Source organism: Neofelis nebulosa, chromosome 7 (assembly GCF_028018385.1).
Source record: "Neofelis nebulosa isolate mNeoNeb1 chromosome 7, mNeoNeb1.pri, whole genome shotgun sequence".
Classification (NCBI taxonomy): domain Eukaryota; kingdom Metazoa; phylum Chordata; class Mammalia; order Carnivora; family Felidae; genus Neofelis; species Neofelis nebulosa.
In genome coordinates this window covers 103,331,776-103,358,708 of record NC_080788.1, presented here as the reverse complement: position 1 = coordinate 103,358,708, position 26,933 = coordinate 103,331,776, and the positions used below count along the sequence as shown (strand labels likewise).

At 36.0% G+C, this 26,933-nt stretch overlaps 1 protein-coding gene across 4 annotated transcripts in view; it reads left to right on the top strand.

Moving 5' to 3' along the window:
* WDHD1 (WD repeat and HMG-box DNA binding protein 1) overlaps positions 1-26,933 on the top strand; it is a 67,458-nt gene that overhangs the window by 15,866 nt on the left and 24,659 nt on the right. For all 4 annotated transcript variants that reach the window (XR_009264904.1, XR_009264903.1, XM_058740663.1 and 1 more), the window contains 13 exons: positions 248-399; positions 1,546-1,657; positions 1,844-1,894; positions 2,812-2,907; positions 4,648-4,740; positions 5,528-5,634; positions 5,988-6,129; positions 12,384-12,594; positions 15,633-15,820; positions 17,660-17,844; positions 20,086-20,327; positions 22,951-23,088; positions 24,773-24,929. Coding sequence is in view for 2 of the 4 variants with exons in the window: in XM_058740663.1 (XP_058596646.1) it covers positions 248-399; positions 1,546-1,657; positions 1,844-1,894; positions 2,812-2,907; positions 4,648-4,740; positions 5,528-5,634; positions 5,988-6,129; positions 12,384-12,594; positions 15,633-15,820; positions 17,660-17,844; positions 20,086-20,327; positions 22,951-23,088; positions 24,773-24,929 (1,874 nt within the window). In the remaining 2 variants the exon portion in view is untranslated. The remainder of the gene's footprint in view (positions 1-247; positions 400-1,545; positions 1,658-1,843; positions 1,895-2,811; positions 2,908-4,647; positions 4,741-5,527; positions 5,635-5,987; positions 6,130-12,383; positions 12,595-15,632; positions 15,821-17,659; positions 17,845-20,085; positions 20,328-22,950; positions 23,089-24,772; positions 24,930-26,933) is intronic.

Genomic DNA, 26,933 nt, shown 5'->3' with positions numbered 1-26,933 from the left:
CCACCTTTAAAAAAAGAAAATCCAGAGCCTAAAAATTTGGCTGGTGAAGAGGGAATTAAATTATATAAAGATAGTAAATAAATTTTTCTTGCTAATAGACATTCAGGAAAGTTGTATACTGAGTGATGATTTTTCTCTTGACATTAACTACATTTATAAGATTTTTTTTATAGGATTGTTAAGTGTGAAGAGACTCTCAATTGATTTGGATTTTTTTTTTGTAATATTTCTTTTATTTTTCTTTTAGAATGGGAAATTGGTCACTGCAGTATCTAACAATACTATTCAAGTCCACACATTTCCTGAAGGAGTTCCAGATGGTATATTGACTCGCTTTACCACAAATGCAAACCATGTGGTCTTTAATGGAGATGGTGTAAAAATTGCTGCCGGATCTAGGTGAGGCTCTTTGATACCAGAAAAGGAAGTAATACTAGAACAGAATGGCCATGTGTTAGTTTCAGGGTAGCATTTTCAGGACTTTGCCCTTTTTTTGTTGTTGTTAATTTTTATATTCAAGTGTTCAGTAAAGGTTTTTGAGGACAACCTGTGCTTTGTGAATTGAGATACATTGCTTTGCAGACAACCTGTTCAGTAAATGCTGAAACAGATTAGGGAAACATGATAGTTTGATACAAAATTTCAAAAATCATTAGGGTAGAATGTGGACTGTACTGTAGGATTTTTGTTGTTACTCTTGATGCTTATTTGTCACAGGAAAAAAAAAACAATTAAATTGCTGAGGTGGAGTAAAAGGCATAGTACTTTTAAATATGGTTGAGGAGTGCCTGGGTGGCTTAGTTGGTTAAGCATCTGACTCTTGATTTTGGTTCAGGTCATGATCTCTCGGTTTGTGGGTTCAAGCCCTGCATGAGGCTCTATGCTGACAATGCAGAGCCTGTTTGAGATTCTTTCTCTCTCTCTCTGCCTCTTTCCCGCTCTTGCTCTTTCCTTCTCTCTCAAAATAAATGGATAAACTTTTAAAAATTAAATAAATATTATTGAGACTTTAAAAAATGGTCGTGACTTTAATTAATTGGTAAATAATAGAAGCTTAAGATGTAACTGAGGAAGTCACTTAGGAAGTATTTCTATTTTTAATTTTTTTTAAATTTTTATTATTTTTTAATGTTTTTATTTAATTTTGAGAGACAGGGAAAGAGAGTGCGAGCAGGAGAGGGGCAGAGAGAGAGGGAAGCAGAGGATCTGAAGTGGGCTCTGAGCTGACAACAGAGAGCCTGACCAGGGGTCAAACTCAATGAACTGTGAGATCGTGACCTGAGTGGAAATCAGACACTTAACGACTGAGCCATCCAGGAGCCCCAGAAAGTATTTGTATTTTAATGGGAAATCTTGAATTGTGTTTATGGTATTTTTACAGAGCAAAATTAAAAGGTAAGTCCTTAAATTTTGATGCCAAATTTTACAAATTGCTATAAAAAAATTACGGCATTTACTCTTGAAATATTTGAGTCAGGTTTTAGGAGAGGCTTTGTATTGACATTTATATTAATGCCTGTTATACATTACTCTTACTGTTCACAGTGATTTTCTAGTCAAAGTTGTGGATGTGATGGATTGCAGCCAACAGAAAACATTTCGAGGACATGATGCCCCTATTTTAAGTCTTTCTTTTGATCCTAAGGACATCTTTCTGGTAATCATTTTTTTACCTTTGTTTGTTTGTTTGTTTGTTTGTTTTTCTTCAGTATGTTTAAAATTATAAGAGAATTAGAATATTTCACACAGTTGATAAAAAGGCTGTTTGATTTATCAGTTGAACCGGTTTCCATATAGTATTATGGTTGTAACTATAGAGAAATTTATTATTTTATTTCTGCAGGCATCAGCTAGTTGTGATGGATCTGTCAAAGTGTGGCAAATTTCAGATCAGGTAAACTTCTCAACTTGAATTTAAAACTTTTTGCTCATTTCTGTCATAAATGGGGTGTTACATATCATTGGGCTAAATTAATTCTTTTTCTTTTTAGTTTTTTTCTTTTGAGTAGCATTGAATACTGTTTCTGTGATCAAATCCTATGATAATCTAATGCAAAAGTGTGTTGAAGACTAATTGCTTTTGTACCCAATCACAAGGGAAGCAATAGATTTATATTTCATTTTTAGGTTTTATAAATCAGTGGGGAAAATTCAGTCAATGTGTATTTACAAATGAACTACCATGTGTTGGGACCTTGATGTTGGGGATACAAAAACAAAGACATTGGCCACACTTTATTTGGAGAATCACATAAACGACTTATTCTAACCAACCTGTTAAAAGTTTTGAAGGAGATATCGAGAAAGTGCACTTTAGATTGGCACAGGGAACAATTAATTCTTCCTGAGGCATTCTAGAGATAATGTGGCTGATGAGAAAAATATCCCCCACAGGTATGCCTCCTCAATAGGCACAGTTTCTTCCCCTCATGTTTGAACTGTTCAGAAGGGTTGACTTTGACACCTTAACATTTTCTAGGAGATCTCTTAAATTTATTTTTGTAGACACTTTAATATTTTAATGTATTGGGGTTTTTGTGTGTGTGTGTACATTTATTCAGAGCATATTGTTCGCTTATTCTACACAGGAAATACTCTAATTTAATTATTTAAGATTTTTGCTCTTTATACCTGTGAATTACTTAAAGTAATTTAGTAATTTCATCATAATTAGATGAAAGTGAATTAAGTTGCTTTTCTCTTAGCCATATATCAGTTTGAAGAAATCACCTATTAAATTTATTCTATTCTGCATATCTTTTTGGAAGAAATTTAGTAAAGAGAAATAAATCTTTCTTTTTTAAAAATCAGACATGTGCTATTAGTTGGCCACTGCTACAAAAATGCAATGATGTGATAAATGCAAAATCAATCTGCAGACTTGCTTGGCAGCCAAAAGGTGGGAAGGTAAGTGACTCTTATTTTTCAACCTTTGTTTTTGTTATTTCTTCTAGTTCTTGTCAACTTTGAATGTGAGAATAGTAGAATTAGTTTTTTAAGTTTTAGCTATTTTATGTAGGTTATAAGTTTTAGTGCCCCAAGCCAACTAATTAATTCTGAAATGTTTTAAGAAACGTTTTAACTTCATAAAGGTTTTTTCTGAAGAGTACATTTTGAATGAATTAATGTTATATTCTTCTTTACATTGTATTTAATGGAACAACTCTGGAAACAGTCTTGTTATGTCTGCTCTTTCTACTACCATTTCACATTTTGGAGGTAGTAACTGATGGTAGAAAGATAGGACCTGCTTGAAGAGAGGAAAGAGAATGAAATGCTTGAATATAAGGAGATCTTAAGAAATCAATGGAGGGAAAAATATTACTAATAAGAAAATTCAATAAGGTAGCTGGAAACAAACTAATACACAAAACCACTAGCAATCATATATAAATAATAGCCATTTAGAAAACATGGTGTGGAAAAAAATGATGCATTTACTGTGAAATCAAAAAAGATGAAATAACTAGGGATAAACTTACCAAAAATGTGAAAGAGCTATAAAAATTTTAACTTGCTATCAAGAGCAGTAAAAGAAGACTTAAAGAAAAAAATATATTCCATTCTTAGGAATTAAGAAAAAAAATTTTTTTTAACACTTACTAGTTTTTGAGAGAGAGACAGTGCAATTGAGGGTGGGGCAGAGAGAGAGGGAGACAGAATCCAAAACAGTCTCTAGGCTCCGAGCTGTCAACACAGAGACCGAAGTGGGGCTGGAACCCATGAACTGTGAGATCATGACCTGAGCTGAAATCAGGACTGAAAGTCACCCCTCTATGCGTTCTTGTAGAGTCTATGCTTATGTGTACCTTTGGGAAGTAGAAATAGGATTTAGAGATGGGAGGGAGACTTTATTTAATCTATGTCCTTTGTGTCATCAACTTTTTTTTTTTTTAAGTTTATTTATTTATTTTGAGAGACAGAGAGGAATAACACTCGTGGGAGGGGTAGAGAGAGAGAGAATCCTGAGCAGGCTCTATACCATCAGTGCGGAGCCAGACACTGGACTCAAACCCACGAAACCATGAGATCATGACCTGGGCTGAAATCAAGAGTCGGATGCCTAACTGACTGAGCCATCCAGATGCCCCTATATCATGTGAACTCTTAAGATTACATTCTGCATTAAAGTGATAGTTGTAGAATTTAGGATTTATTTTTCTTTGCTTATGAAACATTAATTAATTTAAAAATCAATACAATTAACATAGTTTTTCTGTTCATAAATAATACTTTTTTCTTTTTGTGATAAACATAGAATATACTGATTTAATTTTTTCTGTTTGCTTGGAAGAATATGTAAGTTGATAAGTTTCCTTTTAAGATGTTTAAAGCATTCTGGATCTATTTCTTTCCTTTTAGCAAATGAGATGAATTTTTAGATCCAAAAGGCTTAGATTCCTGAAAAGCAGTATTAAAAATACATAACTATAAGTACTCTGGTTTTCAGTGCAAGCAAATAGAGTGATCATTCATTCTTTGCTTATCAAAATTTTAAGTAGTTTTCTGAGTTTTTAGTTGCCAATTAAAATACAAATTTGCTTTTATGTTTTCTAGGCTTATTTTGATGAACTTTTTGCCTTTTTTTCCCCTCTCAAATTTAATTTATTGTAAATTTTTGTTTAAATCATTTTTCTTTCCTAATAGTTACTGGCAGTTCCTGTGGAAAAATCTGTTAAGCTATATAGAAGAGAAACTTGGAATAATCTGTTTGATCTTTCAGATAATTTCATCTCTCAGGTAAGTTTTATAAGTGACACTTTGAATTAGCTAACAGGAATATTTCAGGTATACTTGGACTAAATATAATCGCAGTTAAGTGTTGTTGGAAATGGAGAACAATGCCAGATTGTTGTTCATGTGTCCAACTTTTGTCCCTCAACCTGTCTTCATTTAGCCAGTAACTGGACAGTAGATAGGTCTTTGCTAGGTCTTGTCTGAGCTTTCTCTTTGTGAAGTTGGTAAGAAAAGTTCTTAATTTATAAGAAGTCAAATTTAACTCTAACATAGTATTAGAACATGTTATTTTCACATGATCAGTAATTAGCCTTTATTGTTAAATGAGTTTTATTGAGACTTATGATCATGGACTCTGGAATTTTAGAGCAGGAAAGGTTGTTGCTCTATATTCTCTCTCTCCTCTTATACACACCCATTCAGCACGTAAGGAAACAAGAGGCCCAGTAGGTCAGCAGTGGCTTAGTACAGTTCACTTCTTACTAGTTCTCTTCATCTTGGTGATGACTGCTAAGAGGATACCTTTTGTTATCTCTCTAGGATAATAACAGTTTTTAGCTTTTGCTTTTAAAATTGTACCAGCATAATTTTCTCATGGTAAACAAAGTAATAACCGCTTAGTGATAGTTGAATTATTATTGAAAAAGAAAGTTGAATAAGCAAACTGTCTTGCCATTTGTGAATTGATTTAATTATAAGTTACACAGAATATGGGTTATAAAAATTTGAATTTGGCAATAAGTGTTTATTTTCAAATTATGCAAATTGTTATTTATTGTTTTTCCTATAGGCCCTGAATATAGTAACCTGGTCTCCCTGTGGGCAATATTTAGCTGCAGGGAGTATTAATGGTTTAATTATAGTTTGGAATGTGGAAACCAAAGGTTGCATGGAAAGGTATGATTCAACTAATTTATTTGTTTGTTTATTTATTTTTAAAAGTAATCTGTACACCGAGTGTGGGGCTTGAACTCATGGCCCCAAGATCAAGAGTTGTATGCTTTACTGACTGAGCCGCCAGACTGAACCAGCCAGGCACCCCTCTTTTGCTTTTTTTTTTTTCCTGTTAGATTTTGGTTTGTTTTATTTTGAAACATTACAAATTTACAATTATTAGATTGTCAAAATACGAACATAGTTAATAGTTTGTTAGAAATCATTTAACGTTTTCTAACTAAAATTTTCCTAAAGAAATGTATAGTTTATATATTTTTTGGTAGCGTTTTAAGAACTCACTTTTTAATTTTTAGGGTGAAACATGAAAAAGGTTATGCAATTTGTGGCCTGGCATGGCATCCTACTTCTGGTCGAATAGCTTATACTGATGCAGAAGGAAATCTAGGGCTCCTGGAAAATGTTTGTGAACCCAATGGAAAGACATCAAGTAGTAAGGTAATAAGTAATATGTGGTAGAATAGTTTCTTCAGTCTTTTGTGGTCATATGGATTTGGAAAACATCACAAAAAACATTACTTTCTTGGGAAGTTATAATTCGTTATTATTAGAGGCTCACTAATGATTTATCATAAAGAAAACTGTTTAAACTTGTTTAACGTAATATTTCCCAAATATATTTTACTGAGAAACTTTTTCCCCTCAATATAATGCCTATTAATATTTCTTGGCTTTATAAGGAATACCTTTGTGAAGTACTATTTTAGTATCCTGATGTTCTGGGGATTGTTATTTAAGTAAATATAGATAAAATTAGAGTTAATAATTATAACTTAGTGTAGCCTATCAACCTTTTCAGCTCTGAATTCACTTTAATTCTTAGAGCTATCCTTATATCTCTTAATGCTTAGCCATCCAGCCTTACTAACTAAATTGCTTTAAATAGGCCATCTTGTTTTATACAAGTCCTTGGTTGTGTTCATTATTCCCCCTGCCTGGCAAATATACCCAGTCAAACTTAAGTCTTGGTTTAGAGTTCCAGTTAAAGATCGTGGACTTAATACATCCATTTATGTCTGCTCAGACAACCTAATATTTGGAGCCCCCACTAAAATTACACTAAATAGTTCTTTTTAAATGCATAATCTGATAAGGTTAAAGAAGACAGTTGAAGTGGTGATAGTAACAAAATTTTGGAGGCTGAAAAACAGAAGCATGATTGGAAACTAAGTTTAGCTACTCAAAAAGTCAAAAAATTGATTCGGAAGACTGCAGTTGGGGGAAAGCTGGGATGCGGTTCAGCTTGCCTGACTGAATCCTCAATGATTCGGAATTTGGTAGCACTAGTTACTTCTAGAAGTGGGGCTAAAAATAGGAGGTTGGTTTAATGAACAAGTAGATGTCTCCAGTCTCAACATTGGTGTGCATAGCTAGGTAACTGCCTTCCTTCACTGCCATGTATATTCTGGCAGGATGCTGGAGATTAGATCTCTGGAAAAGGTAAAACAGAGAAGGTCTTTGGTCAGAACACTGGGTACAGTTGAGCGGCACTGGGCAAAAGAGGAATACTGTACTGAAAAGGATTAAATGAAAGTGTATATACTTGAATTTGTACTGAAAAGGATTAAATGAAAGTGTATATACTTGAATGTTAAAATTCTCAGCTTATTTTTCATCCTTGACTCCTAGAGCGTTGTCAGTCAGTTTTAGGTTTTTCAGGCAAGAGATTGGAAGAATCGTCTTTGGGGAATCTATCCAAGAAAAAAGACCTAAAGAGAAGTTTTTGTTTTTTTTTTTTTGGGACAGAGAGAGACAGAGCATGAACGGGGGAGGGGCAGAGAGAGAGGGAGACACAGAATCAGAAACAGTCTCCAGGCTCCGAGCCATCAGCCTAGAGCCTGACGCGGGGCTCGAACTCACAGACCGCGAGATCGTGACCTGGCTGAAGTCGGACGCTTAACCGACTGCGCCACCCAGGCGCCCCAAGAGAGAAGATTTTTAACTCCAGGAAAAAAGTTGTAAAAGAAGGGAAAAGTGATCATTATATACCACATTTATAAAATGAGGATAGGAATAATGCCTACTGCCTAGGATTTTATTGTGAGGATTATATCAGTTGTGTATAGAATTAGAACAGTCTCTAGCACAGTTTATAAGTGTTGCTATTATCTTTATTCGACTAGGAATAGCATTTAAATGGTCCTAATTAATTCCTGCATATTGATCCAACCAAAATGAGAATTTATCTATATTGGGAGGATTGGGATAGAATATTATACATAAATATAAGAGAGTAGGGGTGGTTGAGAATTATAACAAATCTTCATCTTTCCTAATATAGGGAAGTTAATAGGATCGATTAAATAGATAATGATTAAAACTGAAACACTATTGTGTCATATGTCTAAATGTAGGAGTTTAGAAGCATTTGTTTTCTGTTCTCTTATTTCATTAAACATTGGTTTTCTAGAACACAATCTTATGTACTCAATCTAAAATATTTATGATAAAGTTCCTTTTCAATCTTTTTAATTTTTTTTTAATGTTTATTTTTTGAGAGAAAGGCAGACCGTGAGTGGGGGAGGGACAGAGAGGGAGACCCAGAATTTCAAGCAGGCTTCAGACTCTGAGCTGTCGGCACAGAGCCTGATGCGGAGCTTGAACTCAAGAACTGCAAGATCATGACCCAAGCTGAAACCAGGAGTTGGATGCTCACCAACTGAGCCACCCAGGCACCCCAGTTCCTTTTGAATCTTAATGGTGCTATCATTAGAATTTTATACCATACTTGGGTTGCCTAGATGGCTCAGTCAGACTCTTGGTTTCAGCTCAGGTCATGATCTCACAGTTTGTGAGACTGAGCCTCACATCAGGCTCTGTGCTGGCAGTGTGGAGCCTGCTTGGGATTTTCTCTCTCCCCCACCCCCCTCTCTCTCTGCCCTTCCCCCACTCACACTCACTTGCTCTCTCAAAATTAAAAAAAAGTAAAAAAAATAATTTTATACCACAAGTTTTCATTGTATTAATTAACATTTGTACAGTTTTCTTTTTTTTTTTTTTTTTTTTTTTTTTTAACATTTTTAATTTATTTTTGGGACAGAGAGAGACAGAGCATGAACGGGGGAGGGGCAGAGAGAGAGGGAGACACAGAATCGGAAACAGGCTCCAGGCTCCGAGCCATCAGCCCAGAGCCCGACGCGGGGCTCGAACTCACGGACTGCGAGATCGTGACCTGGCTGAAGTCGGACGCTTAACCGACTGCGCCACCCAGGCGCCCCAACATTTGTACAGTTTTCATTCATGCTATAGGAGTCACTTGTGAGCTCTACAGTGTTATCTGCTTACTATTCACTTTTTTTTTAATATGAAATTCTTTGTCAAATTGGTTTCCATACAACACCCAGTGCTCATCCCAAAAGGTGCCCTCCTCAATGCCCATCACCCACTTTCTCCTATCTCCCACCCCCCATCAACCCTCAGTTTATTCTCAGTTTTTTTTATTTTTTATTTAAAAAAAATTTTTTTTTAACGTTTTATTTATTTTTGAGACAGGGAGAGACAGAGCATGAACAGGGGAGGGTCAGAGAGAGGGAGACACAGAATCTGAAACAGGCTGCAGGCTCTGAGCTGTCACCACAGAGCCCGACGCGGGGCTCAAACTCAACGGACTGCGAGATCATGACCTGAGCCGAAGTCAGCCGCTTAACCGATTGAGCCATCCAGGCGCCCCAGTTTATTCTCAGTTTTTAAGAGTCTCTTATGGTTTGCCTCCTTCCCTCTCTGTAACTTTTTTTTCCCCCCCTTCCCCTCCGCCATGGTCTTCTGTTAAGTTTCTCAGGATCCACATAAGAGTGAAAACATGGTATCCGTCTTTCCTTGTAGGACTTATTTCACTTAGCATAACACTCTCCAGTTCCATCCACGTTGCTACAAAAGTCCACATTTCATTCTTTCTCATTGCCAAGTAGTATTCCATTGTGTATATAAACCACAACTTCTTTATCCATTCATCAGTTGATGGAGATTTAGGCTCTTCCCATAATTTGGCTATTGTTGAAAGTGCTGCTATAAACATTGGGGTACAAGTGCCCCTCTGCATCAGCACTCCTGTATCCCTTGGGTAAATTCCTAGCAGTGCTATTGCTGGGTCATAGGGTAGATCTATTTTTAATTTTTTGAGGAATCTCCACACTGTTTTCCAGAGTGGCTGCACCAGTTTGCATTCCCACCAACAGTGCAAGAGGGTTCCTGTTTCATAAAATACCTAGGAGTAAACCTAACCAAAGATGTAAAAGATCTGTATGCTGAAAACCATAGAAAGCTTATGAAGGAAATTAAAGAAGATACTAAGAAATGGAAAAACATTCTGTGTTCATGGATTGGAAGAATAAATATTGTTAAGATGTTAATACTACCCAAAGCAATCTACACATTCAATGCAATCCCAATCAAAATTGCACCAGCATTCTCGAAGCTAAAACAAGCAATCCTAAAATTTGTAAGGAATCACAAAAGACCCCAAATAGCCAAAGTAATATTGAAGAAGAAAACCAAAGTGGGAGGCATCACAATTCCATACTTTAGTCTTTACTACAAAGCTGTAATCATCAAGACAGAATGGTATTGGCACAAAAACAGACACATAACCAAGGGAATAGAATAGAGACTCCAGAATTGGACCCACAAATGTATGGCCAACTAATCTTTGACAAAGCAAGAAAGAATATCCAATGGAAAAAAGACAGTCTCTTTAACAAATGGTGCTGGGAGAACTGGACAGCAACATGCAGAAGAATGAAACTAGACCACTTTCTTACACCATTCACAAAAATAAACTCAAAATGGATGAAGGACCTGAATGTGAGACAGGAAACCATCAAAACCCTAGAGGAGAAAGCAGGAAAAAACCTCTCTGACCTCAGTCGCAGCAATTTCTTAATTGACACATCTCCAAAGGCAAGGGAATTAAAAGCAAAAATGAACTATTGGGACCTCATCAAGATAAAAACCTTCTGCACTGCAAAGAAAACAATCAACAAAACTAAAAGGCAGCCGACAGAATGGGAAAAGATATTTGCAAATGACATATTGGATGAAGGGCTAGTATCCAAAATCTATAAAGAACTCATCAAACTCCACACCTGAAAAACAATCCAGTGAAGAAATAGGCAGAAACATGAATAGACACTTCTCTAAAGAAGGCATCCAGATGGCCAACAAACAGGTACATGAAAAGATGCTCAACGTCAGTCCTCATCAGGGAAATACAAATCAAAACCACACTGAGATACCACCTCACGCCAGTCAGAGTGGCTAAAATGAACAAATCAGGAGACTATAGATGCTGGAGAGGATGTGGAGAAACTATTTGTTTTTCAAAGTGATCTTATGGGGCACCTGGCTGGCTTAGTCTAGTAGAGCATTGCAACTCCTGATGTCAGGGTCATGAGTTTGAGTCCCACATTGGATGTGGAGATTACCTAACAAATAAATAAATAAAGTGATCTAAAAAATCATTTACAGTGACATCTAGTGTTTGCAATGGTATGTTCATATTCCTAGGAATGAAGGATTAATGTTGAATTTCCTTGCCTCCTTTATTTTTTTATTGGTTCTATCCATTTACTTTTATAAGCATCAAAAAAAAAAAACCCACAAAAAACTAGCTTTAACTGAGATAATTGAAAGCAAACATATCCTACCTAAGCAAAATAAAACAAAATAAATTTAAGATAAAAGTAAATGAATGGGGTGCCTGAGTGGCTCAGTCAGTAAGCGTCCAACTTCAGCTCAGGGCATGATCTCGCAGTTCGTGAGTTCGAGCCCTACATCGGGCTCTGTGCTGACAGCTCACAGTCTGGAGCCTGCTTCAGATTCTGTGTCTCCCTCTCTCTCTGCTCCTCCCCCACTCACACTCTGTCTCTCTCTCAAAAATAAACATTAAGGGGCGCCTGGGTGGCGCAGTCGGTTAAGCGTCCGACTTCAGCCAGGTCACGATCTCGTGGTCTGTGAGTTCGAGCCCCGCGTCAGGCTCTGGGCTGATGGCTCGGAGCCTGGAGCCTGTTTCCGATTCTGTGTCTCCCTCTCTCTCTGCCCCTCCCCCGTTCATGCTCTGTCTCTCTCTGTCCCAAAAAAAAATAAATAAATAAAAAACGTTGAAAAAATAAACATTAAAAAATTTTTTAAAAAATAATGAGAGACTTTGTAGGAACTTATAGGTCACTTCTCTGGAGAATGACTTTTGAGGAGTAAAACCTTGCCTTGTATTTGGGTATATACAGTATTTTTTTATATGTCTGTTGTACACTCCTGTCCCATCCCTAAATACTGTAAGGCATTTAAAATAAGGACTGGGGTGGGGGGGTGCCTGGGTGGCTCAGTCTGTTAAGTGTCCAACTTCAGCTCAGGTAATGAACTTGCAGTTTGTGAGTTCAAGCCCCACGTTGGACCCTGTGCTGACAGCTCAGAGCCTGGAGCCTGCTTCGGATTCTATGTCTCCCTCTCTCTTTGCCCCTCCCCTGCTCATGCTCTGTCTGTCTCACTCTCAAAAATGAATAAATGTTAAAAAAAAAATTAAAATATGGACTAAGTCTCACAGAAATATAATTCTTATAAATACATTTATTAATTCTTGTCAGGGAATTTACTTACTTGGTGGAATATATAGGTGCACATTACAGAATTGGCTTTTGAGTAATTGCATTTATTTAAATAGTTCACTAATCTTTGTAATTTGTGTTAATTTGTTCAAGGTCTCTAGCAGAGTAGAAAAAGATTACAGTGATCTTTTTGATGGAGATGATACAAATAATGCTGGTGATTTTCTAAATGACAATGCAGTGGAGACCCCTTCTTTTTCAAAAAGAATTATAAATGATGAGGAAGAAGATGACGACCTCATGCTGGCTTCAGGTCGTCCTAGACAGCGAAGTCACATTCTAGAAGATGATGAAAACTCAGTTGGTATGTATTGACTTTGTGGATGTGATGATTCATCCTGTCAATTGATATTTTACAATTTTTTTATTAAAACTATTATTTGAGGGGCGCCTGGGTGGCTCAGTCGGTTAAGCGGCTGACTTCGGCTCAGGTCATGATCTCACACTCCGTGAGTTCAAGCCCCGTGTAGGGCTCTGTGCTGACCGCTCAGAGCTTGGAGCCTGTTTCAGATTCTGTGCCTCCTTCTCTCTCTGACCCTCCCCTGTTCATGCTCTGTCTGTCTCTGTCTCAAAAATAAATAAACATTAAAAAAAAAAATTAAAAAAACTATTATTTGAAGTCATTATTAAGTTTGTAGAATGTAGCTAACGTAGTGGGTAGAGGGAAGTATGTAGTATTAACTACTTATGTTAAAGAAGATTTCAAATCAATTATCTAAGCTTCTGCTTTAGCAAATTAGAAACAGAAGAAGAGATTAAACTCCAAACTAGCAGAAGGAAGGAAATAAAAAACAGAATTCAATGATATTGACAACCAAAAGCTGTAAAGAAAGTCAGTGAAACCAAAAGCTAGTTCTTTGAAAAGATCAGTAACATTTTTAAACCTTTATCGTGACTGATCAGAAAGAAAGAGAAGGCATAAATGACTAATACAAGTAATGAAAGGGGGCTGTCACCATAGATTGTATAGATATGTACTGTCCAGTATGGTGGCCATTAAGCCATCTGTGGCTTTTGAGCACTTGAGATGTGGCTAGTTCAAAATGAGATGTGTTATAAGTATAGAATGCAACCAGACTTTGAAGACAGTATGAAAAAAAGAATGTAAAGTATTTTAGTCATTTTTTAACATTGAATACATGTCAAAATTATAATACTTTAGTACAGTATAATATTAAAATTAAACCTTTTTTTACTATTTAAAATATGGTTACTAAAAATTTTTAAATTATATACTCCTATTTCTGTGAGATAGCACTGCTATTAATAACAAAATAATAACAATAGTATGACCAACTTTGTGCCCATAAATACAACAACTTAGATAAAATGGACAAATTCTTTGAAAGACATAAGGTACCAAGCTAACTCAAGAAGAAATAGGGGCACCTGGTTGGCTCAGTCCGTTATGTGTCCAACTTTGGCTCAGGTCATGTATGATCTCACAGTTCACGGATCAGCCCATTGGGCTCTCCGCTATCAGCACAGAGCCCCCTTCAGATCCTCTGTCCCCCCCCCCCCCCGCTTCTCTCCCGTTTGCGTGTTTGCTCTCTCTCTTTCTCAAAGATAAACATTAAAAAAATTTTTTAATAAAAAGTAATACGAATAATAGTGTCTGTTAAGGAAATTGATGTTACAGTAAAAAAACCTTCAAATAAACTGCTAAAATAGCACATTTGAACATTGTCAAGTAAAATGCCAAATACCATTTTATGGCGGTAAATTTTGCTACATTTAAATCATATAGGGTTTTATAGGACTGGAGTCCTTAAATATTTGGTCTCCAGAGTTTATTACATTCTTAAAAACTTTTGTGGACCCCAAAGAGAATTATTTATGGAATTTATATACTGTTATTTACCATGTTAGAAATTAAAACAAAATTTAAATATATTTATTTACTTTTTAAATTTTTATTTATTACGTATGTATGTATGTAAACATAAGTAACATTTCAAATGAAAAACTTAATAAGAAAAGTGGCATTATTTTACTCTTTTGAAAATTTATTCCATATCTGGAATAGAAGATAACTGAATTCTTTCATGCTTCAGAATTCATTCTACTGACATACGTGTTGTTTTGCCTAATTGCTTAAAGTATGTGAAGAATATTCAGGTTCAACACAAACATGTAATTTGAAAAGGAAGTATTTCAATAGCCTATTGAAATAATTGTGGATATCCTTTGCTACTGTACCAAAACTCAACAAGTGATCATTTCATAAAGATTATTTGCAGTGTGGAATCTGAAAACTCTCCAGTGAACTTTCCAACTATATTATATTAAGATCCATTGGTCTGACTTGAATGGATCTTTTAGTTTACCATGTTTGATTTTGAAATACATGCATTGGTAATTTAGAAAATACTGGTTCACTGAGGTTTGCAGGCCTTTGTAATACTGATACATTATCTAGGATTGTATTTGTTAGTATCATCACCAATCTTGTCAGAAGTTTTTAAATATTAAGAAGCAGTCAAGCTCATGGTGGCAGGTAAAAGTTTTCTGATTCTTTTTTTTTTTAACGTTTATTTATTTTTGAGACAGAGAGAGACAGACCATGAACGGGGGAGGGTCAGAGAGAGAGGGAGACACAGAATCGGAAGCAGGCTCCAGGCTCTGAGCTGTCAGCACAGAGCCCGACGTGGGGCTCGAACTCACGGACCGTGAGATCATGACCTGAGCCGAAGTCGGACGCTTAACCGACCAAGCCACCCAGGCGCCCCATAAAAGTTTTCTGATTCTTGCTTGAAAACTCAAATTTTATCATTGGCAACAGATTCTGTCAGTTATTTTTCTTAAATGACCAGCCTACTTCGTTATTTTCAAGAATATGTTGACCAAAATACCAAAGTCTGCATAATCATACTTTATCTGGCATTCTTTCAAGTAAAAATGGTGTTTCGTGAGAAAATCAACAGTTCAGCTTACAACTCATTTGTACAAATGGTTTCTTTTTTTCTGAGGCAGACATCACACGTCTTCATGCACACTTCTCATTTTAGCACAGAGAACATTTTTTAAAAATCTGTGCAAAGATTAGGGTTTAACAGAATTGATATTTTTACTGCAATTGAGTGGTGGTTAACAGTGAGGCGACTGCTAATACAGATTGGTGCCGCTGCCTGGATTTATGTCATAGCACCAACAGTTTTACCCTCTACTGTTTTTGCACCATCGCTGTAAACATTAACACAGTGGAGGAGGCAGATAGCATGTTAGTATTATTAAGTATGAATGGAAAATGTTATTTGGATTTTATAATGCTTTTTTTTTTTTTTTTTTTTTTTTAGGTCATTGGTATTTATGATTCTCTAATTATAATTCTTTGTTTTCTAGATGTTACAATGTTAAAAACTGGTTCTAATCTTCTCAAGGAGGAGGAGGAAGATGATCAGGCAGACAGCATTCATAATCTACCACTTGTAACACCCCAAAGGCCATTTTATGATGGGCCGATGCCAACTCCCCGGCAAAAGCCATTCCAGTCAGGTTCTACACCCGTGCATCTCACTCATAGATTCATGGTAAGCTTTGGATCTCCACTTAACTTCAAAATAGTTTTATGTTATATATTATATTATATTATATTATATTATATTATATTATATTATATCATATCATATTATATATTCTTTTACCTTTAAGAATTTTTTCTCAATATAGTTAATTCTGTTTGGTAAAAAATATTTTTAAAAACCTTGATTAACTGGCCTACAGCACTTTGGTACAGAATTTTGTGGTTTATTTTTTTATGGTTAATTCAGTTTTAATCTTATTTCAACCTTATTATGTTAAATAAAATTCTGCTTTGCAGAGTGACAAAATGAACATAAAGTTAATATGACTGTATATCTTGCAGTACCTCTTGGTTATACTTCCAAACTTTATTTCTCATATTAATTTTTATATAATAGTTTATACTGATTCCAAAACACTAGTGAGAAGATGTTTTTTAGAAGACAACTCTTAGTATGATATATTAGAAAGTGATAAGTGCTATGGAAAAAAAAACTCTCTGCCTCTTTTCCCCATCCATCCCACTGGAATGTAAACTCCAAAGGATAAGAGATGTTTCTGTTTTGTTTATTGATAGCACTTAGAACAAGGTATGGGGCGCCTGGGTGGGTCAGTCAGTTAAGCATCCAACTTTGTCTCAGGTCACATTTCACGGTTCTATTTATGGGTTCGAGCCCCACGTTGGGCTCTATGCTGACAATGTGGAAGCCTGCTTGGGATTCTCTCTCTTTTTCTCTCTCTCTCTGCCCCTCTCCAACTCGCACTTTCTCTCTCTCTCAAAAATAAATAAACTTAAAAAAAGAGCAAGGTATGGCACAGTAGGCATTAAGAATATATTTCTAGGGGTGCCTGGGTGGCTCACTTGGTTAAGTGTCCGCCTTCAGCTCAGGTCATGATCTCACAGTCTGTGAGTTTGAGCCCTGTGTTGGGCTCTGTGCTGACAGCTCAGAGCCTGGAGCCTGCTTCAGATTCTGTGTCTCCCTCTCTCTCTGCCCCTCCCCTGCTCATGCTCTGTCTCTCTCTGTCTCAAAAATTAAAGAAAATAAAAAATAAGAAATTAAAAAAAAAATATTTCTAAAATGGATAAGTGAATATATTAGCTTTTTATTTTAAGCTTGAGAGTTAAAAAGTTTAATATTTTTATTTGTTGGTTATTTGAGGTTTTCCACTGAGGACTTTGCCTGGTATCCACCTGGCATAAATTTGTAGGTAAATATTAAAGTTGATGTTTTATTTTAATAAGTCTTTTTGTTGCTGTCAGTAATCATCATCAAGTAATAGGTCTTAATTTTTTAGTGTCAACTGTTTTATGTATAGTTATTTGTGGTAGAGGAAAGGAAACACTAGGGCCTAGTGTGAACCTGTAGTGTACATAGATGGAAGATAAGTTTTCTAAATGGTATCAATTTATGTTGCTTTAAAATGTATATATTTATTCTTATAATTTAAGCCAGTTAGTTGGAACAGGAAAATATGCTGTCATTTATGTCTGTATTTATAAGTAAATACAGTTTTGAAATATTTCTTTTGGGGAATTTAATGGTTTGGTTGTACAAAATTGTATTTTTTTATGGCAGTAGTATAATTTTTAAAATATTAAATGGAATACTCCATTTGCTAATAAATAAGTATGTGCTTTCTTCTCATGAAAAGAGTAGATAATAATTGTAGTCCTGATGTCACTACTCTTACTTGAAACTATTTAAAGGTAGATGAGCTGTGGTTGTTCCCATAACTTAAATTTCGATACAAACTGAATTATAATATTTGTTAATTTGTAGTTTAGTCTACTGATCCTAGGACCTTTTAATTTTTCTCAAGCTTGTATTTAACCTTAATGCTTGTAGGTGTGGAACTCTATTGGAATTATTCGCTGCTATAATGATGAACAAGACAATGCCATAGATGTGGAGTTCCATGATACCTCCATACACCATGCAACACATTTATCAAACACTTTGAATTACACAGTAGCAGATCTTTCTCATGAAGCTATTTTGTTGGCATGTGAAAGCTCGGATGAACTAGCAAGGTAAATTCAAGATTATTAGGAAGAATTCGTCACTGCTGAGTTGTTAGATACAGAAGTGTTTCATACATAAGACCTCAGAACATGTCTGTTTTTGCCTAATTGTCCCCTCACATTCTCTAACTACAAATGAAGGTATGACAGTTTGTAATTGCAAGAGAAATGGGGCTATTTTTTATATTGTTACTGTGTTTCATTAGTATTACAAGAATAATACATATGAATTATAAACAAACATTCTTAAGCAGTACAGAATTTTTAGGAAGAAAAAGTCCCCCCAGAATTCTGTCAGACATAACCACTGTTAACAGTTTGATGTGTATCCTTCTAGATTTCTTTTTGTATAAATCCCTGTCCTTTTTAAATTTACTTTATTAGTATAATTTATGTACGATAAAATGCACCCATTTTAGGTGTACAGTTTGATGAGTTTAACAAATGTGTATATATTCAGATAACCACTGTCCCAATCAAAAAAAGTTTTTCTTTTAAGATTTTATTTTTAAGGAATTCCCTATACCCAGTGTAGTGCTTGAACCCACAACCCAAGACCAAGTGTCATACGCTATATCAACTGAGACAGCCAGGCGTCCCTCAAAATTATTTTTTATCACCCAAAATGTTCTTGTATCCCTAGACAGTTAATCCAGTACTTTCCTTGGACAAGTTTTTTGTCACCTGGGTTTTTTGTTTGTTGGTTTTGGGTTTTTTTGTCACTATAATTAGATTAGAAACTTCTCTATTTTGGGTTTTTTTTGTTTTTTTTTTTTACATTTATTCATTTCTGAGAGACAGAGAGAGACAGCACAAGCGGGGGAGGGGCAGAGAGAGAGGGAGACACAGAATCCAAAGCAGGCTCCAGGCTCTGAGCTGTCAGCACAGAGCCCGACACGGGGCTCCAACTCATGAGCTGTGAGATCATGACCTGAGCCGAAGTCAGATGCCTAATGGACTGAGCCACCCAGGCACCCCTTGAAACTTCTTTAAAAAAAGAAGGGGGGAGAATGATATTTGGAAAAATAGACAAAAAAATTACGGTGGAGAAGCAGTAGAGGCTGAATCCTTTTTTTTTTTTAAAGAAGAAAAAACATTTTTACTTAACTTTCTGTTATTTCAGCCAGATTACCCTCTCCTGATCTCTCTTCTTCAGCAGATTGTAGTGCTTATACACTTGATCGTAGATTTTTACTGACTCTGAGGTGATTTGAAATTAAAATCTTTCTGATTGGATACATTAGCTTCTTGCTGCTCAAAGTGTAGTTCACAAATTAGGGGCATGGGTCACCTGGAAGCTTATTGAAAACAGAATTTCAGACCCCACCCCAGACTTTCTAAATCAGAATCTGCATTTTAATGAGATACATGGGTGATTGAGTATGCATTAGAGTCTAACAAATACATTTTAATTGGTTTCCTAATTTATACATTGTAAAATCCACTCTATACTTCATTATTGAATTAAATCAGTTTACTAATAGAAACCACTGTTGACTCCGTGTCTCTGACTCAGAATCTTACATAAATAGAACATTTATTTCCATGTACAGTTTTTTTCCAGATATCTTTTTCTTTGTTTTCCTGGGTATATTATTTCACAGCTGAATACAATGTTACTTTTCATTTTAAAATTGAATTTAAAATTACTCTTCAGTAAATCAGTACTGCCTCTGGTTCTAAATACTGTAATATCTGCATTCCCAAGTTTAACCTTAATAACTTCCGTGTGTGTGTGTGTGTGTGTATGTGTGTATAAATATAAATAAATGTAAATAAGAAAGACTGGAAACATCAGATTGTTAGCAGTGGTTGGTGATCTAGCTGGTGGGATTATATGTGATTGTATTTCCTTTCTTCCTTTGTTTTCCTGTATTAAATTTTTTTTACAGTGAAAGAACTAACATTTTGATGTTTATTCCCTTTTTAAAAACTTAGTTGTGATTTGTCTGTGTATTTGCAACCTAGGATCGATCATACTCTGCAGATTTTAGTCTGCCTGTTTTCATTTAACATTATGTTGTGAGCATTTTCCTGTATTTTTAAGTATTCTTCAGTAACATGACTGTTAATGGTTTTAATACATTCCATTTTAAGGATATTTCATAAATATTTCAAAGCTATTTTTGTACCATTTATGTTTAAAAGAAAAATTATTTGGTTTTTGTCACTGGGTATCATGATTAGCTTCATATATATAAAACATCAAATAGGAACGTTTGATTGTTTCTGTCTTATTTTAATTTATAGCAAGCTTCACTGCCTGCACTTTAGTTCTTGGGACTCAAGCAAAGAGTGGATAGTAGACATGCCTCAGAATGAAGATATTGAAGCCATATGTCTTGGTCTGGGATGGGCAGCTGCTGCCACTAGTGCCTTGCTCCTTCGATTGTTCACTATTGGAGGTGTTCAAAAAGAGGTCTTCAGTCTTCCTGGGCCTGTAGTATCAATGGCAGGACATGGAGAACAGCTTTTCATTGTTTATCATAGAGGTAGATTTTTTTTCTAGTCTTTTATGATCTTGCCATGACTTGAAGTAAAATGAAAATTACTTGAGCTTTCTTTGTCTTTCTCATACTTTGTTTTGGATTATATACATCCTTTTGCATTCATTTTAGCATTTGAATCTGTGTAATCTATGAATGTACAGAATTTTGTTGTATTCACTAGTAGGAATGAAAATATTTTGTTTATAGAAAAACTATATTCTAGAAAGAATTCCAAGGTAGAACTTGGCTAGTTACTTCCATGTCTATATCTCATAAGAATTTTCAGCATTTAAATATCTCAAAAAAAAAAAAAATAATAAAGTAACTTCCAGTGTGCAAGACCAAGACAGTTTGAATATGACTAAAAAGTTGCTGCTTCCTTTTCCTCACCTTATACTGTGTCCTTAGTCCCTACCACTGTTTGAAGACTGATTTTTTTCAAGGTTATTGATATGGGGCAGCTGGTTGGTTCAGTAGGTAGAGCATGGGACCTTCGTCTCAGGGCCATGAGTTGAAGCCCCATGTTGGGTCCAGAGCTTACTTAAAAAAAAAAAAAAAAAGATTACCAATAATCTTTTTATGCTTATTTTTTGGTAATTCCATCAGAAATGCTTTCTTTTCTTAAAAATTGTAATTCCAGTATAGTTAAAATAGTGTTTTGTTAGTTTCAGGTGTACAATATAGTAATTCAGTAATTCCATATATCACCCAGTGCTCATCATGGGAAATGTACTTCTTAATCCCCATCACCTATTTTACCCATTCCCCACCCAACACTTTATTTTCTTGGATTCTGTGACATCACTCCTGATGTTTTTCTTACTGATAACTCCTTCAGCTCTTCCACTAGCTGCTCCTCTTATGCCATCCTCTTAGCTGGAGTGCTCCAGGACTCTGTCACAATCCCTCTTCTCTAGTACCCTCTCTAGATGAGGAGCTTTCAGTCTTTTGGCTGCTTAGCCCTAGTAAGAAATATGCTCTATTTTGCTAATCTATACATATCTGTAAATGTAACTACAGAAGTCTCATGGACAATATGTACTCTTTGATTTCAGTTTTCTTTAAATGCTATTTGCAACTTTAAACTGATTTCATGACTCGTGGCTCAAAAATGCAGTTTGAGAAACTACCCTGGGTTATGTCCGCAAGGCCTATGGCTTTAAATACATCTGTATGTCCATGACTTATAAATTAATATCACCAGCCCTGCCCTCTCCTTATGTCTACAGACTTACATATCCAGTGGCTACTTGAAATCTCTTGGTAGAGTTTTGATATGCATTTCAAACTTGGTCACAATAAAACCTTTGGGTTTTTTTTTCCCTTCCACCTTGCCTTTCACTTAGTTTTCTCCATCTGAGTAAATACCATACTATTAATCCAGCCACTCAAGGCAGAAATGTAAGAGTTACCATGGAGTTTTCTCTTTCCCTTACTCCCCATGTCAACCCCATCATGTCAGTTCTATGAAATAACACATTCCAAACCCTCTGTTTTCATCTCCTCCACTGAAACCCCAGTTCAACCCAGATGTCTTCTCTTGGACTATTGTAGTTGTCCCGTAACTAGCTTGTCAGGTTCAATCCTTGCCTTCCACAATCCATTCTCCACCTGGCAACCTAAGTGATTTTTTAAAAACATAAAGTCAGAACACATCCTTCTCAAGTTTTTCTGACTTTCCATTGCTTTAGAATAAAAATCAAGCTTTTCATCACAGCCAGCAGGGTCCTACATGATCTGACCTTTGCTTGCCTCTTGAACCTCATCTGTTGCCACTTTTTCTTGTTACTCATTCTAGCAGTACTAGCTTCTTTGTATTCTTCAAATTTACCAAGCTTGTCCCTATCTTAGGACCTTTTCATTAGCTGTTCCTTCTGTTTACTATAGTGCTCCCCCCCCCCCCCCCCCGCCGACCTTTGGGTGGCTGGCTTCAGCATGCATTTTTTTTAAATGCTTATTTATTCTTAAGAGAGAGACAGACAGAGCACGAGCAGGGGAGGGGCAGAGAGGGAGAGAGAGACACCGAATCTGAAGCAGGCTCCAGGCTCTGAGCTGTCAGCACAGAGCCCAATGCAGGGTTCAGACTCAAACCATGAGAACATGACCTGAGCTGGACGCTTAACCTACTGAACCACCCAGGCACCCCTCCAACTTGCAGTTTATGTCTCAGCTAAATTTCACTTTCTCAAAGAGGCCACCTTTTGTCTAATCTAAGGTAACCATTCAGTGTAACGCTCTGTATCATATTATTCTTTTAACTCTTTGGAGACACTTAGCATTTTTTTCTTTTTAAAAATTAGTCTTCTCTTACCTGAATATGAATTTCATGAGAACAGTGTGACTTCATTTTCTTTACCATTGTAGCCCCAATACCCGGCATATATAAGCTCTTGTAAATATTTGAGTGAATGAATTACCTCTTAATATCACTTTATATAAGTAGTCCATGTAATATAGTATTCTAATACCTGAATGATATGTCAGTCAGGTGGGTTATCCATAAAAAGTAGTGCTAGTTAATCTAAGAATTTATCACAAAATCATTTCAAGTCACAGAAAGTACTTTAGACTGCATTATAGCTAAATAACCTTTGATACCTGATTTATATTTATATTTTCTCACTAGGTACAGGATTTGATGGTGATCAGTGCCTTGGAGTTCAACTGCTAGAGCTGGGGAGAAAGAAAAAGCAAATTTTACATGGTGATCCTCTTCCTCTTACGAGGAAATCCTACATAGTGTGGGTTGGATTTTCAGCTGAAGGCAAGATAAACTCATTTGTTTATATTAAAAACATTTTTCCAGTAGAAATTGTTCCATTGTTTTACTCCTCATTAATTTTTAAAGATAAATGTCTATATTATATGTTTAAATTTCTTAATTATGTTGGCAGTGGGAAACTGGAATTGTTAGGCAAGGTAGCCATTATTTTATGTATAAGATCTGTTCTTCATGTGAATTCTGGTTAGAAAACTTACAAAGAGAGAAATATATTTCTCTAAAAGTTTGTTATGGGTACCAAGGAGGAGATACAAATCAGTGGTGAAGTTGTGGCTTTTCCTGAAGATTCTACACAGAAAATAGGAAATTTCTATAGCTGCACTATCCACTACAGTAACCAAGTCACATGTGGCTAATCTAAACTGAGATGTGCTATAAGTATAAAATACTCTGAGAATTTTGAAGGCTTAATTTAAAAAAAGAAAGTAAAAAATTTCAGTAATTCTTTTACATTGATTACATGTTAAAATGATAATATTTTGGATATATTTGGTTTAATAAAATATGTTCTTAAAATTCACTTTTTCCATTTCCTCATGTAGCACTAAGAAATTAAAAATTACATTTATAGATTCGTTTATTAGTGGCTTATAACTGATGATGATTTGAAATACCTTATTTAGCCCTGTCTCCTAGCTAAAATATTATTTCTATTGGAGATTCTTGCCCTTCACTTATATTATTGGCAACTCCAGTTTGTCTTTTACATTTCTGAACAGAGAGGGAGGGAGGCAAACCATGAGACTCTTGGACACAGAGAACAAACTGAGGGTTGAGGGAGGGGTAGGGGAGAGGGGAAGATGGGTGATGGACATTGAGGAGGGCAGTTGTTGGGATGAGCACTGGGTGTTGTATGTAAGTGATGAATCATGGGAATCTACCCCCAAAACCAAGAGCACACTGTACACACTGTATGCCAGCAAATTTGACAGTAAATTATATTAAAAATCAACCATTTCTGGATGTGTTTTCTAGTGGGATATTATTGGTCATTTATGTTCTAATCATGTGACCATTTGTAACTTCCATTTATATATCTTTATTTTTTTCCGCCAGTTACTAATCAGATCTAGACTTAAGGATAACTGCTGCTTGCAGAGTGAGAGGTGTGTGAAGTCACAGATAAAAGGGATAATTAGGGAATAATGCTATGCACTTCCTGAGATGGGGGCAGAGTAAGTGGGAAACAGAATAGCTTACCTAGGAGTTGGGGAACACAATGACAAGGCCAAGAAAGACCAAGAGGAAGAAGAATACTAAAGGCAAATTTCTCTACATCATCATGGTACATTAGGTTCTGGTTGTTTTTCTAAGTCTTTCATAACCAGCAAAACTTCAGATTCAGAACTTAACATTTTTATTGAAATTGGCTTTTAAAAATATTGCTATATTCCAGCAGGTGGCATAGTTCTCACTGAAACTATCAGCTTATTCTCTTGAGTAAATTTTAGTCCTATCACAGGCAGGTTTTTTTCTTCCATTCAGTTAGAGCTTATTCTGTGCAGCTAATTAAGTTTTGTGGGAAATAATCTTGAATTATTTGCCTTGTTTTATTTTTTGCTTTTGAACTGAAAGTTGAATCATTGGTATGTATCTTTGAAATAGGATTTATTTAACAAACATGTAGCTGTGTCTCCAGGTGATTTCTTTTTCTTTTGGTGTATAGGTACCCCCTGTTATGTGGATTCAGAAGGCATTGTTCGAATGCTTAACAGAGGGCTTGGTAATACATGGACTCCTGTATGTAACACAAGAGAACACTGTAAAGGAAAATCTGATCACTACTGGGTGGTTGGTATCCATGAAAGCCCCCAGCAACTGAGGTGGGCTATTACAAAATGCTTAGTTGATTCGTTTTGTACTCTTTAAAGGTATTTAATTTTTTTTTTTTTTTTTTTGCTCTTTCACCTTAGTTCATTTATTTGCTTTCCATATTCACTAAATTAGAAATTGGTTTATATTCATTTTGAAGTTTGCAACTGATTGCTGGACTTAAACTAAATAGAAATTAAGCATATTAGTGTGACTGTAGTATTATTTCAGCCAGATGGGGAAGAGAGTTCTGGTTAAATGTGGCATTTCATCTTTTATTGCAGCCTTTTATTTTATTTTTTAATTTTTTTTTTTGTTGTTGTTAATGTTTATTTGAGACAGCACACACAGCGAGGGAGGGGTGAAGAAAGGGGTGACAGAGAATCAGAAGCAGGCTTTGCACTATCCAGCACGAAGCCAGATATGGGTCTGGAATTCACAAAAACTGTGACATCATAACTTGAGCTGAAGTTGGATGCTCAACCAGCGGAGCCACCCAGGTGCCCTTCTGCCTTTAACTTTAAACTGTGATTTAGAATTGAATAATTTAGTGGCTTTTTGAGATTTTTTATAAGGCTCAATTTTTGTCACCAGGCAGAGGGCTAGTAGAAATGTAGTAGTTGACTCATAGTGTAAAACTCTCAATCCGTATAGTCCCTATTCAGTATTGTATTAGATACTTTTCTCTCTTTTGAAACCGGATGTGTTTTTGGTCTAAACAACTGGCAGGGACATTGAGTAGGTACTTGGTGAAGAAAGAGATCTCTGCTTTCATGGAGCTTATAGACTGATTGGGGAGACAGATAACAGAAACAAGTAAATGTTAATTACTCCTTGAGATAAATACCATAAATTAATCTGAGCAGACCCATGGTGGAGAATAACAGAAGGACACATTCTAGGTAGCATCATCACATAAGACTCTTAATAGAGGTAGTATTTAAAATGAGACTCGAGGCCAGGAAGTCTGTTAGGAAAGAGTGAAGTGACAAATGATCATTGCAGAATAGACAGCATGTATAAAGGACCACAGATCGGAAAGAACTAGGTATGTTTAAAGAATTAAAGGATGTAAATGTGAATAGCATACAAGAAGCAAGGATTGGTGAGAGGCATGATCTCAGAAAGTTAGACCAGGCTGCATTATAGACCATACAGAGAAGTTAATATTTTATTTGAAGTTGTGTCATGAAGCCATTCAAGGGTTTTATCTGGGGAATGATGTAATCTGATTTATACTATAAAAAGAAACTATATGTGGCAAATGGATTGGCAGAGGTAAGATTGAAAGTAGGGAGACAAGTTTTCACCCAGGGGATTTATCCTGCTTTCTGTGGGGATGTTTGGAGATGTGAGAAATGTGGGGTATTTTTTATAGCTGTCACAATGATTTGGGGTTACCCTGGCATTTAGAGAACTGGGGCCAGCACTGTCAAACATCTTGCAGTGTGCAGAATGGTCCTGCTCAACTACAGATTGTCATTCCCAAATGCTATCAGTGCCTTCATTGAGAAACACTAAGGAGGATTTTGCAGTCATCTAAGTGAGCTATAAGTACGGCTGGAACTAGTGTGGGGGCAGCAGAAATTATGGGAACCAGATTTGAGATAAAACAGTAGGACTGGGGCGCCTGGATGGCTCAGTCAGTTAAGTGTCTGACTCTTGATTTTGGCTCAGGTGATGATCTTACGGTTTGTGAGTTCAGGCCCCGCATAGGGCTCCCTGCTGACGGTGCAGAACCCGCTTGGGATTCTCTCTCTCTCTCTCTCTCTCTCTCTCTCTCTCTCTCTCTCTCTCTCTCTCTCTGCCCCTCCCCTGCTTGCACTCTCTCTCTCTCTCAAAACAAATAAGTAAACTTAAAAAAGAAAAAGAAACAGGATTTTCTGGTAGGTTGGGGGTTGGTAGTGATGGAGAAGACTCAATAATGACACCCATGTTTCCAATTAAAGCAACTAGACGGATAGTCATTCCATTTATAGAAATAAGAGAGATAAAAACAATTTCTTTCTTGGCTG